This window comes from Rattus norvegicus, chromosome 11, assembly GCF_021556685.1.
Source record: "Rattus norvegicus strain SHRSP/BbbUtx chromosome 11, alternate assembly SHRSP_T2T, whole genome shotgun sequence".
In the NCBI taxonomy this organism is placed as follows: Eukaryota; Metazoa; Chordata; class Mammalia; order Rodentia; family Muridae; genus Rattus; species Rattus norvegicus.
The window spans coordinates 47,304,965-47,325,960 of record NC_141544.1 but is presented as its reverse complement, the minus strand read 5'-3'; the positions used below and the strand labels follow the sequence as shown (position 1 = coordinate 47,325,960).

The 20,996-nt window shown below is 38.8% G+C and overlaps 1 protein-coding gene across 50 annotated transcripts in view; it reads right to left on the bottom strand.

The window, feature by feature from the left end:
- Ttc3 (tetratricopeptide repeat domain 3) overlaps positions 1-20,996 on the bottom strand; it is a 99,685-nt gene that overhangs the window by 65,217 nt on the left and 13,472 nt on the right. For 23 of the 50 annotated variants that reach the window (XM_087576525.1, XM_087576527.1, XM_087576529.1 and 20 more), the window contains exon 2: positions 1,664-1,718. Coding sequence is in view for 9 of the 50 variants with exons in the window: in XM_087576517.1 (XP_087432643.1) it covers positions 1,664-1,718; positions 11,289-11,351; positions 12,317-12,411; positions 13,845-13,930; positions 15,843-15,963; positions 16,622-16,675; positions 18,660-18,747; positions 19,150-19,300; positions 19,697-19,739; positions 20,018-20,172 (911 nt within the window). In the remaining 41 variants the exon portion in view is untranslated. 50 annotated transcript variants of the gene reach the window in all.

Here is a 20,996-nt window from a genome sequence, read left to right as displayed (position 1 = left end):
GAGTGAGTACTTGTTCAACTCTGAACAAGTAAGACTGCCACATCCACCCACTGCTTTATCACTAGACAATGAGGCAAGGAGAGTGCTACAAGACAAACTGTTGACAGAAACCAATCATCTCAGTCACTCAGGAGAGAGTGGGAAGATGACAGGTTAACGGCCTTGCCTGGATCACAAAATGAGTTCAAGGGCATCCAGGGCAACTTAGTGAAACTAAAAAAGTCTCAAAAAAGAAGAGAAGACTTCAAGGGGAGAGCTCAGAGTCGGGGTCTTTGTGGACATGAGAGTCTTGAGGTCCAATGCCCATTACTTCAATCAATCAATCAATCCATCTATCTATCAATATAAAAACCAAAAAGAAAAATAAAAAGTGCTTCAATGACTGACTTTGTACATTTTACCAGGGTTTCTAGGGTGCATGTATGTATGTAACTATTATATACAAGTAGCTATTAGGGTACATACACAAACAATCAAGTAATCTTCAAAGACATATGCATACAGAATCCAGTATTCTGGGGGGTGTACGTCATACTTCTTTCCAAGTAAGTTTTAAGCAACTCACACTTGTTACTACCCAAAGACTACAGCACTCAGGATCCTCGGTCTCTTCAATTTTTGTCAAGCTACACAATTTCAACACCATCAGATCCCTTATCTGCTGGTGGCTGGTCTGAGGTCCTCTACTCTGCTCCATTCAGTTGTTTTTTTTTCCTTCTGTTTTTATCCCTTAAATCTTTACTACAAATAGAGAAAGAGAGTCCTCATTTTCAAAAGGATTTGTTTACGTTTAAGAAATTTTTTCTATGTATGTGTTTTGGAGGTAGGGGTGGGGTGTGTTTGTGTGGGTGGCTGGGAGACCAGAAGGGAGTATTGGATCCTCTGGAGCAGCGTTAGAAGCAGCTGTGAGTCACCTGATACGGGTACAGAGAACTCAGCTCCATTTTTTTTCTCGTTTCTATTGGCTATCCAGGATTAGTTTTCTGTAAAAATTTAACTCGTTTTATTAGCCCAATCTCTTCTTGGGTTTCTTTACTATATTTAAGAGTACTCTGCATTTTCAGTATATAAATCTTATTAGTTTTATATGGGAATCTATATAACAAATCATCTTACCCTAGCCTCTTGAGTACATTCATGTCTTGCTCTAAGCTTGACATGGTCAGCTGTGACAAAGTAGACCTTTCTCTATTACTGACTCTCTGCCCTGTGTTACTCAGGAAACCTTGAGGCTGGGGGTGAAAGGAAATGCTTACGCACTGTGATGGCTGTGCCTCGATAAGAGGAAAACTAACACCTGGGGACAGCCTTGGAGTAGCTTTCTAACAGTGAGGCAAGAAAGTCTCGCCTGTGTTCATTCTCCCTCTTTCCTGCGTCCCCCTTGTTTTCCTTCTCTCCTGCCCTCTTCCCCTCCAGCCCCTTCTATGGTATATGTTAGTCCATTACCCTGAGGCATCCCTGCAACCCCAGCTAGGATGTTTTTTACCTCTCACTACCTTCTACAGCAAGTCTGGAACTGACTGATTTGAACCCATTTGCTGTGCTTGAGTTCTCTGGAACGCCACCCAGCATTTTTATGTACAATGCATTACCCCACACACTGATTCTCACACAACAGCAAGGTTGAAGGGCTTTCTCACTGTGAAATATAAAAGAAGCCTACCTTCGGCCAGGTGTTCTTCAAAACAATGGCCCTCTTTCCATCACTAAGTGCATTTCTAAAAAGAAAAACAAATAAAATATTCAAACATTTCATGATTTTACTGTAAAAGCACTTGCATCACATGTATCTACTTGTATGTGGTGATTTTTCCATGAATATAGCTTAGGAAGAGAAATTAAAGCGCTTGCCTAGGAAGCGCAAGGCCCTGGGTTCGGTCCCAGCTCCGAAAAAAAGAAAGAAAAAGAAAAAGAGAGAGAGAGAGAAATTAAGTCACATGACAAATGTCCCTACAGCAAAGTTATAAGATGCAGAATGCAAAGCAAGGGAGAAGTACCCAGACCCCATCACAACCACTCAGGAATGTTTCCATTATCTACATCGGACTTACTCATATGGTTTTATACACTATTTTTGTCTTTTAACAAAACTGATTCTCAACAATGTAACTCCCCAGCCTTTTACACAACAAATCTGTTCAGCTGAACAGATAGCAGACTCCAGAAGAGATTTTTCTACCTTCCTCATGTTGTAATGACCCCCAACCATAAAATAACTTTCATTGCCACTTCATAACTATAATTTTACTGTTATGAATTGTGATGTAAATATGTGTTCTGATGGTCTTATGTGACCTCTATGGAAATGTTGCTCTACCACTCCTTTGATGGCCCACAGATTGAGAACCACTGCTCTAGAATGAGCCCCCAGTAGTCTAAATAAGACTGCAGCTTCTCCTGAGGCCTGAAGGATATACTGGCTCTGGATCCACTTTCTCATCTGTAGCTAGCTGCTCAGTTGAGGTACACACTACATTAGAAAGTCAGGTACTAGAAGGTCCATACATTAGTTTGTGGCCTGGCATATATATGTAGTAACATTTCTAACAGCCTGTTTCATAAATCCTCACCATATCCACACAGAAACCTAGCACCACCCAAAAATGTTCAAATGTCCTAAGTACTAGCTCAGACATTCTACTCTTTCCTGTGAGTTCACATACTCCCTCTAACTGGCTTTAGTATTTTATCTTCTTAGTGACTAACTCACTTTGTCTGTTTTTTGTTTTTCTAGTTTAAATGTCTGGTGTAAACTTACTGGTTTATCATCTCAAAGTCAAACACATCAATGCAATGTACTTGAGAAAAAAAATTTTAAAAGAAGAAAATGAGGTAACTTATGCCATCAGGCATGAACACCTACTACCAGTATATACCAAACTATTAGAAAAGAAATAACAAAATTTAAAGACGGATAACTAGGCTAGCAGAGAAGAATGGAGGAACAGGCAGGAGAGTCTACACCAACTGATCCGTAACAACAATAGACAGCACAGTGCACGGGGCAAACAGACTTAATAGGTGGTACTGACCCACTCACACACCCACATAAATGCCAGACACTGCCTCAGGCTCAACAGCAAAGCTAAGTCCAGTAGCAATGCTAATCTTTAAAAAAAAAAAAAAAAAAAGGAAGGAAACAGTTAAACTTTTAAAAGCAACCCAGAACACTCTGGTACCCTTAAAGCAGATAAAGATTATGAACACACAACAAGTGTTCATCATAAGAAAAACTGATAAACTATATTAATTAAACTGTGTATGCTTCTATGTTGTAGAACGGAGGTCAAACGTAGAGGTCAGAGGACAACTCGAAGGACTGTTGAAAATCATATGCAATCTGGGGAATCAAACCCAGATCTTCCAGCTTGGTGGCAAGCACCTCTACTCATTGGACCATTTCATTATCACTAAAATGAACAGCTTTCAGTGACAAGAAAACAAAGAGCAAGTACTGAAGGGGCAAGTCACACAGAGTGAGCAAAACTTATGTCTCAGTGACTCACATCCAGACTACAAAAGTGTCAGACATTCACCTCAGGAGCAAAGGGATAACAAATGAGCAACGAGGCATTTCGCAAAAGAGGACATCCAAATAAACAATAAGGATATGAAAAAGTACTCAAGTGTCCTTAACCAACTTACAAAAATGCTAGACTAACACTAGGCTTATACTACTCCATGCCCAAGGCGTCTAAAATGAAACTAAGTGTCAGTGAGGCCATGACTGAAACTCTCATACTCTGCAGTAGACTGAAATGGTACGTAGGTCACAGGAAACTTAAGGACTATAGCAATGTACAAGTATGCCCTGTCCTTGATTGTACAAGCAACAGAATTTGATACCACTAACAGCCAAATACTAGAAACTCAGCAGAATGTCCATCAATAAAACAATGAATAAAACATGGTACATTCATGCAGTGAGTGAGTTAAAGTCCATGCAACAATATAAACCCTGAGGACAGTTTTGAAAGCCACACACATTTACATGGCATAAAAGATAAAGCTACCCAGTGGAACTCCAGGCAGACTGGTCTGGGGAGACAGGTGGACAGTGAGTGGAAGAGGGAGCGGGGTGGTTTGGCTGCCGCTGTGATTTGGGTATTTGTTTCTTATGGTATACATTCCTAGGACGTGTACTACTGTTGAAAAGATCACAAGAAACACCTGGCTTTTTCTTCTGTTGGAGAACGTCAGCTGGTCTGACAGCAGAGACACAGGACTCACCCTGACGCCATGGAGGTGAGGTAGCAGCTTTCTGACCAACTCATTCAGGCTGTAAATCAAGGCCTTAGATGACAGTGCAGAGCCAGGATATACCGCAGAGACACCTTCTTCTGGAGCCTGTTTCTTCACCATTTAAGCCACTTCAATCTGTTAGCTAGACCCAAAACAGCCTTGTGCATTAAGTCTCTATCTCCAAGCACTTTTAGAAGTTGTCTACAGATAAGTGTTTCAAGCTCCTCACAGTTCTCAGCTCACACCAACCATCTGCTCTAAGCCTACCACTGAAAGCTCCTCTGGTTACTGAATGAAGTCTGTATTTCTAAATCCAAACTGTCTCACACATCTTGGCATCCAGACACTCTTCTCACTTCTTTCCATACAACTATTTCCTGCCTTTCTGGACAATTATAGTTTCCAGGCCAGGTGTTACCCTTCCCTGACAGATACTCAAGGTTCAACTTGGTTCTTCTTTCTCTTACCCTCTGCCCTCTCACCTACAAGACTGCAAGGTTGTTTCAATCTTGCCTACACAGTAATATTAATTACCCGGGAAGCTTCAAAAAGTCCACTCAGCTCTACCCTATATCAGTTAAACCAGAATGTCTGGGATTCAAAGTTCAAATGATTCCAGTATTCAGTTGAGAGTGACACTACTTCCCTGAGCAGCATCAAACACATCTCCAACCTCAATCTTCTTGAACATCGATCCCAACATGCATGCCATTTGCTTTTGTATACAGAAAGCCAGACTCCACCTCCCATAAGTTTATTTCTCTTCCAATGGCTCCCACTGCCAATAAGTGGGCCCAAATCTCAGAATCTGGTAAGAACACAAACCAGTCTCCTTAGCCATGTCCCAGCACTAACTCCTGGGTCATTCCGTCAACATCACCTCTAAATAACCTGATTCCTCCCATGCCTACTCTCGCTACCTTCCTCCAGCTGGCATCCTTGCAACCTCAGCCATGGCGTAGGTACTCCAAAGCAATCCTCTGCATGCAGAATAAGCTTTTAAGTGTACTAATCATGGATAGCATTCAACTCTTGAAATTTTTGGCATCTTACCACCCCTTAACGGCCAACAGCCATAATATAGCCTGCAAAGCCTAGACCCTAACCTCCCTCTGTAATTCAGGTCATGTGGCACACCAGCAGTTTCCCACCTCCAATTTCAGGCTTCACACTGCTGGCTCACTGGCTAGAACACAGGGAGGTCTCTTTGCTCACTTCTGCCATCTGCCATAACTAGAACCCTGGTGTTAGCTGTTGAGTCGGGCTGAATGGTATCACTGTGGTACCACAACAGTGTATCGGTTGTTCTAATAACACATTATAAATAACCCACCTGGCGATGTGTGAATGTAAGACACACTAGATTTCCCAGCATATGGCCAGACTTTGTAACTACAACATGTGGGCAGAGTAGGGGCAACCCTGCTAACCCAGACTACTGCAGTCAAGAGGTGGGATGGACATTGTGCGTACAAGTCTGTGACAATGGAAGACCTGCAGTGTCAACTACCATTAACCACTCTATGGTTAGCCTATGTTCTAGCCCAAATGTTCCAACTATCATAGTTACCATAAAAGCATGTTTATTTGCCCAGACAAGCTCTGATCTAACACTTTACATATAATTTGTTTTGTTTTGTTTTGATTTGATTTCTTCTTCTGGGACCTTAAACACACAGAACATCAGATTACGTTTTCTTCCAGACTTAAAGTTCACAGGTCTTGCTTGCTGGTTCTGCCTATGACTAAGAGTGAATCGGTAATGAACCATTTGGCAATCAGACGAAAGGCTCCAGTCCCACTGTCTGCACTGAAGATGCAAGTGGTACTTGGTCACTGGTAGCCTACATCTCTTAACAGACTCTGGACAGGGAACGGAAGATGACACTACTTCCTGACATTCTCAAACTACATATATGTATATGTGAAGAATGCAAGAACTATGCTAGCTATCAAGAATCTTCCCCCTAGTGTTAACAAGTGATTACTTTCAAGGTCTGACTAAATTAACAAAGCAACAATTAACTATTTCCCACCAATTCAAGTGGCCTGGCCAAACCATATACTGATACAATTTGGTGGATCACACGAGTATACAGCCAATAAAATGTTGCCCACGAACAAAAACAAGATCTTGATACACATGGATATCCAAGTTCTAAGAATTGCATATAAAAAGCCAAATTGTACAACAGCATGTGCAGTGCAGTCTGTTTTCTACTCATGGGTTTTAAAGGGTATGTCTCACTGAATGTCTCACTGAATCTCAAATTGCCTATATTCTGTTCATAAAACAAGAATCCACGTGGGTGAATATGAGCACATCTATAGACACGAGGTATAATTTAAACACACAGGATCTGACGAGAGCAGGAAATGAAGAACCAAACCTTTTCAGTTCAAAGTTTTATGACATGCACTTATTTGTTCTTTTTTAAAGGGGGTGTGGCGTATGGGATTGGAGAGATAACTCAGTGGTTAGGCAGACATGCTACTCTTGCAGAAGACCAGGGTTCAGTTCCCAGAACCCAGAAGACAGCTCACAAGTGTCTGTTAACTCCAGTTCCTGGAGATCTGATACCCACTTTTGGACTCTGTGTGCATGTGGTACACACCCATACATATAAAATAAAATCACATCTTTTTAAAAGGGAGTACACTCCTTACCCTAACCCCCAAAAGACTGGCAATTCCTATTTTCTCTGTCTCTGTCTGTCTGTCACACTCACTCACAGGAGAATTATCACAGAAGCATGGTTAAGTTGCTATACCTTTGATCTCAGAAATTCAGAAAACAGATCAACAAGACAAAGTCTCTGCTATACAAATCATATCTGGAGTCTGACAGAAGGGAACATTGCAAGATAAGTAAATAAATATTAGAAGGCTAAAGATTTCTCAAAGCAAAATATAATACTCAGGAGTGCATGCCTCCATCTCCAATTACATTCCCCCTAGAATGGGTCATATACCCCCAGAAGAATTCTAATTCCCAAATGAATTCTACAAAAAAATGAATTAGAGTGGGCAAATTTACTCAGTACATTACTTAAGTTTTTCTAAGTTCCTAAATTATACATGTCTTAACTCCTTTTCCTGTCTATGAAACTGAAATTTTCTGGTTACTTCAATTACAATGGTCATACAACTGTAAGGCCATGACAAAGAAGAATCTCATCCAAGTCAGGAGTCCTGGGGTCCATGAAACACATCCTCAGACTCAAGGGTTCCACAGGAGATGAAGCAGCAGCAGTGACACGATGCCCAGCTCTCTACCTCACAAGCACAACGTCCAGTCCAAGAGGAGTGCACGCTGGCTCTTGTCCTCACCCACATTCTCTCAAGGTCTCCAGTGAGTCTGTTTATTTTAGATTAAAACCACCACAGATCATGTCAGGATGAAGCCTGTTTCCCAGACCATAGTCCTGCATCTTTGGCTTTCTTCCTTGCACCACTAACCATAGTATCATGGTTTCTCTCTTTTTAGGATCATTTCTCATTTTAACCTTGATGTTTTCAGTGTTTTTGTTTTTCCTTTCTATGTGTGTTTTAAATTATACTCGTTTTGCTTTTTATCAAATATTTCGAGTATACACAGTTCAGAGAGCATAATATTAACATGTAGAACACTCACGTACCAACTTAGCAAGAAATTAACATTTTGCCATATTTACTCCGGCTCTTTTTGCAGATTTGTTATAGTTGACGTCCACTGTGTACCACCTCTCCCATCTCAAAACTCTTTCTCCTCCTTCTCTCCTCAGAGATAGCCACTCATTTGGTTTTTAACATGCCCATACATTTTGAGAACACTTAAAATTCATACGTCATAATAAAATGAATAATGCACATTGTTTTGTGTATTTTTAACAGTATATAAATGACATCACACTGTACAAATCATTCTGCAACTTGCTTGACACTCAACATTGCACTCACTTTAAGTGCTGTTTAAAACATCTTTGTATGAATATACCATAATTCATTTATCCATCCTCTCCTGATGGACATTTGTGTTGGTGCACATCTTTACTCTTACAAACAATGCTACAATGAAGGCTTGAACATGTCTTCTCGAGTACACGTCTGACAGTTGGGAAGGGATGACCCTAGATGTGGACTGCAGAGTGTGCATATCTTCACCTTGTCAGACTGCTCTCCACAGTGGCTGTACCCATTTATACTTTCTCCAGCCGAGTATGAAAGTTTCCTTTGTTCCACATCCTCTCAAATACTTGATATTACGAAGCTTTAAGTTTTTGCCAATCTGATGGGTATGAAAGAGAAACTTGCAGTTTTAATCTACAGTTACATAAGGACAAGCAGATCCTCATAGATGTGAGACTACTCGGATCATTTGTTCTACAAGGTTTCCAACGTTCACATCCCATGCATCTGCTAGCACCTTTCCAGGGCGGTAACAACAGAGGCCACATTCAGGTTCACTGGGCTCCACTTCTGGCTGCATCACACCCACCTAAGCACGCCTGGAACCTGAGCGAAGAACACTGCTGGGCCTCACTGTAGCTCGGTTTTCTCATCTGAAAGAGACAGTCGCAACTGCCTCCCAAGGTTTAAGGGTTTTTAGGAATAAATATGCATGAAGTACTCAGAACAAAGCCTGTCATAATCAATGTGTGCATCTTTACCTTTTTTAGAGCATAATCTTGCTGAAGTTATTTTTAAAATAGGATGTTTTCACTTTTTAATTTTAGAATTAAAATATTTCATGATCACTTTTGCATTTTAACATTCATTCAAGCCTTTCATCATTTTCCATTTCAGTTCTTTTGTAGTTTGACACCTGCTTTATCACAACAAATAGGAAGTCTGGCCTTGTGACTGACTGGGGATGACAGCGTCCCCCAGGCTCAGTAGGTGGATACTCTGTCTCCCACTGCCCCTGCCACTGCTTGGCCAGATTCCCATGACAGGTCTAGCTGGCATTCATGTGATGTGAGAACTGCACGTCTCAACCTTGGATGATCAGCTTTAAAAGGTTCTTCTCAGAGCAAGAGTCCTCCTGTATCCAGGCACATGTCAGTCACTGGCAGCATGTTCCTATGTCATTATCATCTAGTCACTGCATCGCAGGTAAAGACCTGGAAACTTCATTCCTGCATTACTGAGCAAAATCACATAAGCAGTGTGTGAGAAGGTAGGAGGCAACAGTAAAAGCAGTGTAGCATAGTTCTGCATGTTAAAGGAGCATCAGATAAATGCTGGTGACTGCCTGGTAAAAACCAGTGGCTCTCCCACACACTAACCTGCCCGTTACCAGATGCATTCAACTACGAGCTGGAACCTGAGCGAAGAACATGGATAGGTGGCTGCTCTACACTTGGCTTTCACCTCATGCTATCTGGAGGCTGGGTTTCTACTGCCACCTCTTGTTGCAGCGGGGTTTAGGAAAATCCTCATGTGTCTATCTTTCAAATACTCATAAAAGCAGAATCACCCTGGTTTATCTCTCAGCTTTCAGAGCTGGAGAATAGATGACCCTCTGCCTGCCAAGATTTCAGTTAGATTTCAGTTTTCACAAGAGGCTAGTCAAGTCATAAACCTATTTATCTGCTCTTGAAAGCACACAAATTCACCTTCAAACAGTACAGAATATCTGTTAATTCTGGACCTAGCCAGAAATAGTAACCTAGACATTTGTAGCTCATTTCTTGTCAGAACCAGTTGAGAACAGTGGTATTGATGGAAGACTGTGTCAAGCCCATCCATTCCTCTAGTCTAGATAGCCTCGGATTATCCACGGCTTAAGCCATCTAACAGCTGCATAACGTTAATACAGCGGTATTCTCCAAGGTGGTTGGATTACTGGTGATATTTATTTTCTTCTTTTTAAACTCTTGTATTTTCCAATTTTTCTACCATGAGAATGTATTCTGTTTACAATAAAAGAGAAACACAATAAATGTTACTTTTTAGAAGCTACACACTTGGAAGATACTACAGCTTTCCCCACTCCCACTCTCCCGCATCCCCAGGTAAGTGTTTCCACTAAGAAACACTAGTGCAGGCTCTCTGAGCTTTCACGACTTCACAAAGAAACCCACGGTGAGACCCCCCCCCCACTGCATTCTTCAGTCTCTCCTATTGCTTCTGGGATTTTTCTCTATCCTTAATTAACATTATTAATGACCCACGTAAGTAATTTCTAAGCCAGTCATGAGGAATCACCTTCAACCAAGCAATTGCTATAAATATTTCTTCAGGAATAATGAGAATTTCATGACTTTTCAAGTTTTCCTTCTTTATTTTAGGCAACAGAATATCAAGGCAAAAATGAGCTTTAACTAGTGTCTACACAAGACCTTGGGCCAGGCAGCCTTGTTCTGGGGTCCCAGGTTCTAACTAGGTTTTCTAGCTTGATGTGTTCTGAGTATTTCTCTCAGGCAGGATATAGTCTTGCACCCACTCTCTTACATTAAGGCACAGCATAATCAAATACAACAACCTATATTGTTTAATAATAACACAATTCATATACTAAAGTTTTTTAAATGAAGGGCAATAAAATCACAGTATTATTTTCAGTCTTTCTCATCTTGTTAAAAAAAGTTGAAATTCAACATAAGGAACTAAATTATGATTCTATTCCATTAATACCATTAATTTTCTATGCATTCTTTCACTTATGAAGATATTTACCTATTTTATATAACAAGACAAAGTAAACAGCAAAAGTACACTATGCAGGCTAGATAGAGGAAAAGGATGGAATATCTTATAGATGTTACAATGTTGGAATCATCACATGATCTATGTTTAAATCTCATCACTGTCCACGAGTAAAATGTGGAAAATAACATAACATGCCTATCAAGGGTGCTGTGAGTCTTAAATAACATGTCAAATGCTTAAAATAATGTATGACATATGCTTGCATTCTGCTGCAGACATAAATAAAATCTTTTCCACCCATTTAACTAGAAAACTATTCAAGGTTTTTCTTGCATACCTGCAAGACAGATAAATGTTTCCCTAACATAAGTATTAGGCATAATAATTCAGTAATTAATAATTAACCAACTTACCTAAACTGCCCCATACGAAGAAAACAGAGAGCTCGGTTACCATAAAGAAGATGGTTTTCAGGTCTTAAAAAGAAGTAACATTTAGTCAGTAAAACACATTATATCTGAAACAAACAAAAATCACACTGAAAACGTAAGACATTTTTAAAAATGTTAAAACTTTGTAAGTATGTGACACTGCAGAAAAAAATAAAAGATTTAGAGTCTTACTGATTGAAATTCAGGTTTTTGGCATTCTCAGTACATTGTTCAAAAGGTAATTACTAATGAATTAGTTCATAGTATTACTGTGAGAACTAGATGATGACACCCATTATGAAAAAGCTAGTCAACTACAAAGTATATAACTGTCCAAGACAAGACTGCTTATGTAAGTCACCTGTGCACCAAGACAAAAGAAACTTGCAAATACAACAGTAGTAATAGGGAGATTTTTTTCAAATTTTATTAATTTTCATTATCTGATTCTGGGTGGTCAAAACCCATTCCTTCCTTAACGAAGTAGGGAATTACCACTGGATAGCCAACTGGATTCCCTCAATCTCTGTGAAGAAGAAGGTAGGAAAGAGGGCAGTCTACAGAGCACCCAGCTCAGAAAGACAGCAAAAACAGGGCAAGGCGCACCTGAAAGACGGCTCTGAAGATACAGCATCTGAGTGAGGTGTGGACAAGAGCAGAGACCCATCCTTTCAACAACTACAACTACTTCCCTTAAAAGTTCCCCAAGCAGAGCTTCCTCAATGGTAACACCTTCAGTATGGGGAACACCTTCCTCATAATCAGTTAATAGTATGAAAGGAACAATTGACAGAAGAAAGAAGACAGAGGTCTCTGTAGAGAAGCCTGTGTGCTTGAGATGCCTGGCTGGTTAGCATGGAGGCTGCTAGCACTGCCACTAATACTTCAGATGAGGACACCTACTCTGCACGGCAAATGAAGAGTCTATGATCCATCTGCTTCCACTTCTCCTAAGAGTTCAGCCTCATCTCATCACCACATAAAAAGGGGTTTTTCTACTTTGCTCTTACCTATATTCAATGGCTCTGGTGTAATAAATAACAGCTATTTCAAACTTTTCCTTTGCAAACTCTTCATTTCCTCTCATTTTCATGAGTTCTCCTTGCTGAGAAACCAAAGTAAAAGAATACCCGTCAATTACCTCCAAAACAACCAAGGAGCCAACACCCAGGAGAACCATCTTGGTTTCTATCCTTGCTATCAAAGTAACATGGGGGTTATTTACATAGAAAATGGAAATGTAATCTATAGTATTTTGATATATTCAATTACAACTAAAAATATACCCATGGTTCTTTAGCTGTAGATGCAGAAACCCATATAGATAAAAAAGATCTGGGAAAAAGTGAACTAAACATATACCTTTTTGTCATTAAAAACATTTTAATTTTTATCTAATTTCTGGCTTTTCAAAATAGGGTTTCTCTATTTTGTTATCTTGTGTGTAGTATATGCCTTCCTGTATATAGGTTGGGAGGAAGGTGTGCACATGCCCTGTGCATGCATACAAGGGTCAGGGGAGGGAATCTAGCAAGAACAGAAACATGTATTTGTTACTCCAACTTATTCAGAGACACTGAACCTGGAGCTAAAACTAACACATTATAACAACTACATTATTCCTAATTTAGTTTGTTAATAATTTAATTGATGTGTACTTTATAAATATACATTATAAACACTAAAACGATCTTCTGTTGTGGATAGTATTTTGTGGGCACTTTTAAATATAATTTGTTCATGTATAGTAGTGTAAAAATGAGATGTGCCTGGCAGTGGTGGTGCACGCCTTTAATCCCAGCACATGGGAAGGAGAGGCAGGTGGATCTTTGTGAACTCAGCCAGCCTGGTCTACAGAGTGGGTTCCAGGACAGCCAAGGCTAAATAAACAGAGAAACCCTGTTTTGAAAAGCCAGAAATTAAATAAAAATTAAAAATAAATAAAAATGAGATGAATGGTAAAATTGTAGCTTTGAATTATCTGCAAGTGTGGTCATAACCAATGTGTATATACTGGTATCTCAATATATACACATAAATCATTAGCTCCCAGGCAATGTTGACTAACTGCTAAAAACATGTAGCAGGCTAGTATGAATAGCATAAAAATGCTACATGTATTACTGAGTTTTTCACTTTATACTCACATTTAATTAATAAAAATTATTATCAATGGCTTTAATTATAAAAGTCTAGAAATTAACATCTCTAATATTCTCTTTAAAATTGAACTAGGAGTTAGTACCTCCTGAGTGAACAGAGGCACAGTCTGAATCCCATTAAGACTGTATCAAAGAAAATCGTATTTGCTCAATATAGTACAAGCCTGGTTGAAAACATTCTAATTTTTAAATCTTTAGATATTTTGATTGAGATAGTATTTCTTCTTTGAAAAGAATTGTAAATCAGAATTCCTCAACATTTCCCCTTAAGCATGTTACTATGCTACTTCAGAATAGTCTTCTTATTTTATAACTCAAGCCTATTAAAAGTTTAACAGACAAATCTTAAAATACATTTACAGGTAAGTATCCTTACCTTCACACACTGCATGCAACTATGCCTTCTAAATTCTTCTAGCAAGTTGCAATTTTCAGTTACAACTCTAGTAATATGGTACTTATCTGAAATTTGTGTTAGAAGGTGAAAGAGAATATTAGTTTAAAATGGTACTGATCATATTCTAATTCTTGGTTTAAATAGGTTAAGTCTACTATTATGTCTATTTTACTATTAAATGTTTTTGAATAGTTTGTACATTTTTGTAATATTACAAATACATTAAATAGTTAAAGAAACTGGGGCTGGGAATGCAGTTCAGTAATAACAGCAATTACCTAACGCATTTAAGATCTTGGGTTTATCCTTGAGATCTCAATATGGTAAAATAACAGAAAACCACTTCATTACTGTTGTGAATAAAATCAGTTTTTATTTCTAGCAATTAAAATTTATTATTACTGGAGTGATATTCTTCCTTCTTTCAAAAAACACTGTGATTATGCTTGTAATTACCAAAGCCAATTCAATAAACAGTGTCAAGTATTCAATGTGCCAGATAGAATGTTAAATAAAAATGTGTAAAAACAAAACCTTGAAAAACTATTTTCTAAAATGTACTTACTTTAATATTTAAAAGGTTTTAATATTTGACTTCACAAAAGTTAATAAGATGTTATTTGAAATATTATTCTAGGGGTTGGGGATTTAGCTCAGTGGTAGAGCGCTTGCCTAGGAAGCGCAAGGCCCTGGGTTTGGTCCCCAGCTCCGAAAAAAAGAACCAAAAAAAAAAAATTATTCTAATAGAAAAGTTAGTAAACTAATAAAAATTAAACAGATACTTTGTATCCAAAGGTTATCAAGCCTCATTTTCTGCACTTTAAGCTATGATATAAAAAGGATTTTAAAAGTTTGATTTAAAATTTACTACAACAAAATTATAGTTAAGCTTCTATGTAACCAATCATTAATTTCCAAGACTAAAGGAACATTTAACATTTAAGATTTGAGCAATGTCTGGGATGGTCACCAGACAAGAGAATTAAGAGACAGAGTTAAGGTTTGGAAAGGCCTATGTTCTGACTTCAGAGAACACGAGTGAGTTCTCATCTAGGCTCTAGTACTATCAAACCTGAGGAAAATCATCTATATCTATCTAAGTGGTTCTCAATCTTCCTAATGCTACAACCCCTTAATACAGTTCTCCACATTGTGTGGTGGCCCCAGCTAAAGATATTTTTGTTGATACTTCATAACTGTAATTCTGTTATTGTTATGAATCATAATATCTGATATACAGATGGTCTTAAGCAATCAATAAATGACCATGACCCACAGGTTGAGAACAATTGCTTTAAACTCTAAAATTCTGAGTTTACCCCCATAACAAAACAACCACAGCCACCCTGCAGAACAGGAGATAGAATCAGAGATAATTCCATGTTGGTGCCTATGATAAGCTGTTTCTCTGCTCCTCTGCTGTAATTACAAGTCTTCAAAACAGAGATGAAAACAAAATCTTCACCCTCTAGATGCATACACCCCAGTGTCTAACAACCGTACTGGTACAGTCTGTCTCTACTTACATATATGGATCTAAACCAACTGACAAAATACGCCCTCTTCTTTCTCAGTGATGATGAAAGGTTTCTGTTCATCACCTATTATAGGGCCAAGTATTTCCTGTCTTAAGACTGTAAGTATACCATAAAACACTGCTAATATTCAAATGCTTTAAAGTGAAACACTTTTTAAAGTAAGCACAGAAGGCAATTCCATCTTAATCAAAGAGCAGATACATCAGTAGAGAGGACATCCACTAAGTAGTAACTTTAAGACTATAATGCCACAACACTAGTGAGACAAGAAACAGAGAATAATTAACTACAATATTAAAAAAAAATATCTCATTTGAGCATTATACCAGAAGAAAAACACTGCTAATAATTCCTAATATAAACTGAGTATCTATGAATACATCACATCTTCCCAAATATTCTTTAAACAAAACTGAACATTTAAAGCACTTATACTTACATTCAGTAAAGAAAATACTTAACATGGGCCAGCCACTGTCAACTGATCCTAATTTAGGTAGAATTGTTACATCACCCGTGTATTTTATCCAATTTAAAGCATCTTCCATTGCCAAGATTTTCTGTTTCAAAAGAGGAATGAAAAGGGGGGTCTGAGTTTAAGTCTAAATGTATGTGGCAGTGTGCATTTGCCTTCTGTAGCATGTCAGACCATTACTACCCACTTATACACTGATTTCCATCACTCCATCATGCAATTGAGAAAAGCTGGACTCCTACATACAAGTTAAGAACAATCACTGTGGACTCACAGCTATCCTCATGTGACCGTAGAACATCTCACAGATCAAGAGTGTTTCTGCAATGATTAGACATGGAAGTTGAGGTCTATAACTGTTGAGGTAGCAGGAGAATACAGTAATATAAAGGTAGATGAAGATTCTCAGGTCACATGTCAACTAGGGATCTATCCTGACCACCAGAGGTTATACCAAGGACTTAATTTCATTGAAAGAACATATGTGAGACAAATAATCTAAAAACAGAATGAGTAACTTGCAAAAGGCTTAAAAGTATACCATATATACATATATATATATGATTTTAAAAATGAGGCAAATCTATAAAGTAAGATTATTTATATAATATACAGAAATTAGTATTAACAAATACTACATGTAAAAGGTTGAGTATATGGAGTAATTATCTGAGAAACATGCAGTGAGATTGACTATTCATCATTTGCAGTGCGTGTGCTGGGTTCTCATGTTTAACACTTACATTTTCTATTTTATAACCAATTTTCAATAAGCCTTCAATAAGGAATGAATCATTCTGCAAAATAAAAAAAGAACAAAAACCATACATTTTTCCTTATTCTATCAATTTTGCTTGAATTCTTTTCTGGAAAGTTGAGTGGGGTGGCATGTGTATATGGGGTGTGTACATGTGTATGTGCACTTGTATGTGTGTGGAGGCCACAAGTTGGCCACAGATGTCTTGATCACTATCCACCTTTTATATGGAGGGAAGAAGGAAGGTCTCTTACTTGAACCCAGAGCTCACTATTTCACTAATCTAGCTAGCCAGCCTGCTGCTAACCCAGTCTCTGCCTTCTGAAGGGCTACGAATACAAGCTGGCCACTATGTCTACCCAGCATTTACACGAGTGCTGCAATCCTCACTCTGGTCTGTCATCTTCCTAACATCATAACTGAATCTTCTAATGAAAACAAAATGCCTATTTTAGAAAAAGTTGTGAGCTACACAGTGACATCTCAGTTAACAAGGAGCCACAGACAGGTCAAAAGTCCCGAGACAGGGGTTGGGGATTTAGCTCAGTGGTAGAGCGCTTGCCTAGGAAGCGCAAGGCCCTGGGTTCGGTCCCCAGCTCCGAAAAAAAGAACCAAAAAAAAAAAAAAAAAAAAAAAAAAGTCCTGAGACAGTAAGAAACCTGAAAACTTATTACCTACATTACATTCCAGCTCCTGTGATTTCCCAAGACATCGCTCACAAGTCTGTACCCATGCAGTACAAGTTAAGCAGGTGTAGTGTACATAATCAAATAAGTGACGTAGTATGTGGCAACAATGAAGAGCCACGCTATAGGCTGGGCATTTACTGCAGCACAGTCCCTACCATTATTTTAGACTACCACTGTGCTTATCGAGAGAATAGTACAACAGCATGCCACACTGTACTGGCTACAGTCTCATACAACCATGTTTACCCCAAAAGACTGGCCACTATCATCTTGGCTTGGCATTAAATACAATCTCTGAGATTCATATGACAGGGACACTAGCTACCAACTCAGACCTCAGAACGTGTCCCTGTCACTAAGTGATGTCTAACTACACTATTCTACATGCTTAGCAGTCCCCACAGTATTGACATAGTTGATTTGTCCCGTTAGCATCTTAATACAGTTCAGAAATGGTCTTCCATACAGGTCTAGTTAAAAATTATACTAACTTTTAAATGTACAGATTTTTGAAGCTCATTACACCTAGACTTTTAATAAAGGTGTGTGCATCGTTTGTAAGTTATTACACCTGATTTAGCAGAAGCACCTTAAACAGTACCAAACATCGAAACAAATAGAAAATCATATAAAAGATCCACAACACAGTACAAAACACCCTATCAAGTCTTTCATGACAAACTCTACTCAGGAGCTGTCACAAACCAGGGCTTACTCTCATTTATGATCAACTCACGCTTCTATTCCTTAGCAAGATGCAATCCTAACCCCCACACCAACTCTGGCACATGGAACCAGTATATTGGCCTTGTCACTTCAATACTGAACATGTCCATAAACAAAACACAAATAAAAGCACTGTCTGCCAACTGCTATAAGTGGGAACTACAAGGTAAACACCATCCATTTACATTCTTTTGCCTGTTGGCTTGTCTTTGTGTGTGTGTGTGTGTGTGTGTGTGTGTGTGTGTGTGTGTGTTAGACAGGAGCACAGTATAGTGCATGAACTGATATATGAACACACATGTGGTGAGCCATACATACACCTATGGTGTATGCATACATACATGTTGAGGCCAGGGAAGGACATCAGGCTGCTCTCTAATACCTCTCATCTTTGAGATAGTCTCTCACTGAATCTGGTGTTAGGTTGGTGGCCAGAAGTCCAGTGATCCTCCTGTCTTTACCCCCTTACCACAGTGTTGGGTTACAAGGCCAGGATCCAAATTCAGGCCCCCATGTCTGCACAGCAAGCACTCTCTTACCTACTGAGCCCTCTCTCCAGCTCCTGTTCATTTACATTCAAATGAGTGGGAACCACATTCTACCACTTACTGCAACTTTCTTTGCCAAATCCACAATGTCTTCCATCAACTCAAGATGTTGTAATTTCTTCAAACTTATCTCAGCAGCACGAGAACGGCTTAAAGACAATTTTTTTTAAGATTAGGATCCCAAATGTAATTATTTACTGAATGTTACATTTATATGAACTCTATATTTATAGCTCTACTTAAACCATGTGGAAAGTTCTTTTTTCTTTACTCTATCAGGTATTCCATATGCAAACCAGACATTGTTATCTTTTCCTCCTTTCTCTGGCACTCAGCTTTAAGTTTACAACCTGTTACTATTCAGGGAATTCACTAAATGTTATAATTACTCATTTATACTCAAATCCAAAGCCTTTACTTTTTCTATCTGATTAAGCAAAGATAAGTAACATTACAGAAAGAGGTACAAGCCTTCCACTGACTTGGTATTCCTCAGTGCCGTACAACATGCTAACACAGTTCTTAAACAATTGTTATTATAAGCAACTTACATGGCTTCTACACAGGGGTGCAATCTTGATATTATAGAACTGTGCTGATGTTGAAAGAGAAGTGGCCAGAAGATGTACAGCTTAATGGCATCACAGTAATCTTGCAGGATGGACAGTGGCTTACTGCACCATATATTGCAGATGTCATACTCTTAATTAAATTACAAAGTTTAAAATTAGTATTTTCAAATGAATCTACATCATTAATAGAGGAAAGGTAATATAGGTATAAAAGGTTAAAAACTGAAGGAATAAAACATTCAACTATTAGCTATTAAGAAACTGTAGGTATTGGCTGTAGCTTTACAAAAGATTAGTTTCTAGTCTAAGAGCAGAGTCTCAGCATGCTGATGGAATATGGCCTTGAGCGTCTGTCTAATCCTTCTGTCTCGGCCTCGTTCCCAAGTGCTGGGATTAAGGCTGATATAACCAAATGAAGCTAAAAATACATTTTAAAAGATAAATTTGTTATGTTGGTATGACTGAATGGATAGACCTCCCTTAACAGTCTTGCAATAAATTAGCATTAAAGTATTAACATACTCACCTAAATTTTTCTCACTTTGGGCATAATCTTTATATTGCATACCCTAAAAGAAGAAAATTATTCTGATTTTTATCTGGTAAATGTGAAAGTAAGTATGATTTGTGGTTTCTGAACTCATCTTGGACCTTCTCATTGGGTTACTCTGAGTTTGTTCCTTTTCCTCAGGAGCCTGGTTGATCCCCAGTCAAAGTAACTACTTCTCACCACTCTGGCAACACAGCCCTTCCCTTCTGAAATCATCTCTTCAGAAGCACGTGTACTGTCCTATCAATACACATGCCACAAAAACTGCTCTAAAGTAGATTTAGCAAGCCTACTCACCACGCCTTCATAGTAAAGCTGGGTTACTCGAACATAATCATCAGTGGTAAAGTCAGGAGTACAGATACAGTCATCCTCATAAGGGTAATCTTCCAGTAAGATATCATCTGCCAAACTGAGACCTCCCTCAGCAAAGTCATCCATGCTGCACAGTCCTAAGGAGACAGTGACATTCTAGTCAGCAGTGGCGTCATCTGAGGTCATGGAGCAGCAGCACTTTTCCCTATAGTTTATTAGAACCATGTTGGGTCCTGTATCCTAAGGAAATGACTCCATCTAGAACACTGAAGTCTGCATATTCTCATCCCTAATCCACTGTTCTTTTTCCTAGGCTCTTTCCAAAGAGCAAAATCTGTTTCTTCTTTTCTTTAGGTTCACCAGCTCTACATATAACTAAGGGCATCTGACTCCGTATGTGCCTAGCAACATACATCTTCAGAAAGTGTTTGCTGAATGTAGAAAAGACTTTCTCCTCCTGTATACTTCTCTACCTGCTATATGACACATCATAAACATACCATTTCACAGCATACAACCTGCTATACTCTCAACCATCCTGCCTCTACTGAGCAACGACTTCTGTTAGCTGCTCCTATGTGCCTAGTTCTGGTTCAGTCTCTATCTAGGGCAGAGGGGCACAGTTGGAATGGTTCACTGTAACACTCTGTTCTCCATGGCCGTCTCCAGAACTACCACCCTAATCATCCCTGCTTGCTATTCTCTACAAACATACCCTGTGCTGCTAGACTGCAAGTGAGAAAACATCTTTATCAAAAAATATTTTTAATGTCTATTTCAGTGGAGGAAGAAGAAAACTATTCTCAAGTGTTCGGCTTTTGTTTTTCCCTAAAGAAAGTTCAATAATGAAGTTTTTTTTCAGAGCAGTACACTAAGTATCACTTAGAATTCAGCATCTCATTACTTCTAGCTCTTGCCAAGGAGTCACAGTCTTGTCTTTCCATCACCAGCACCACCATTA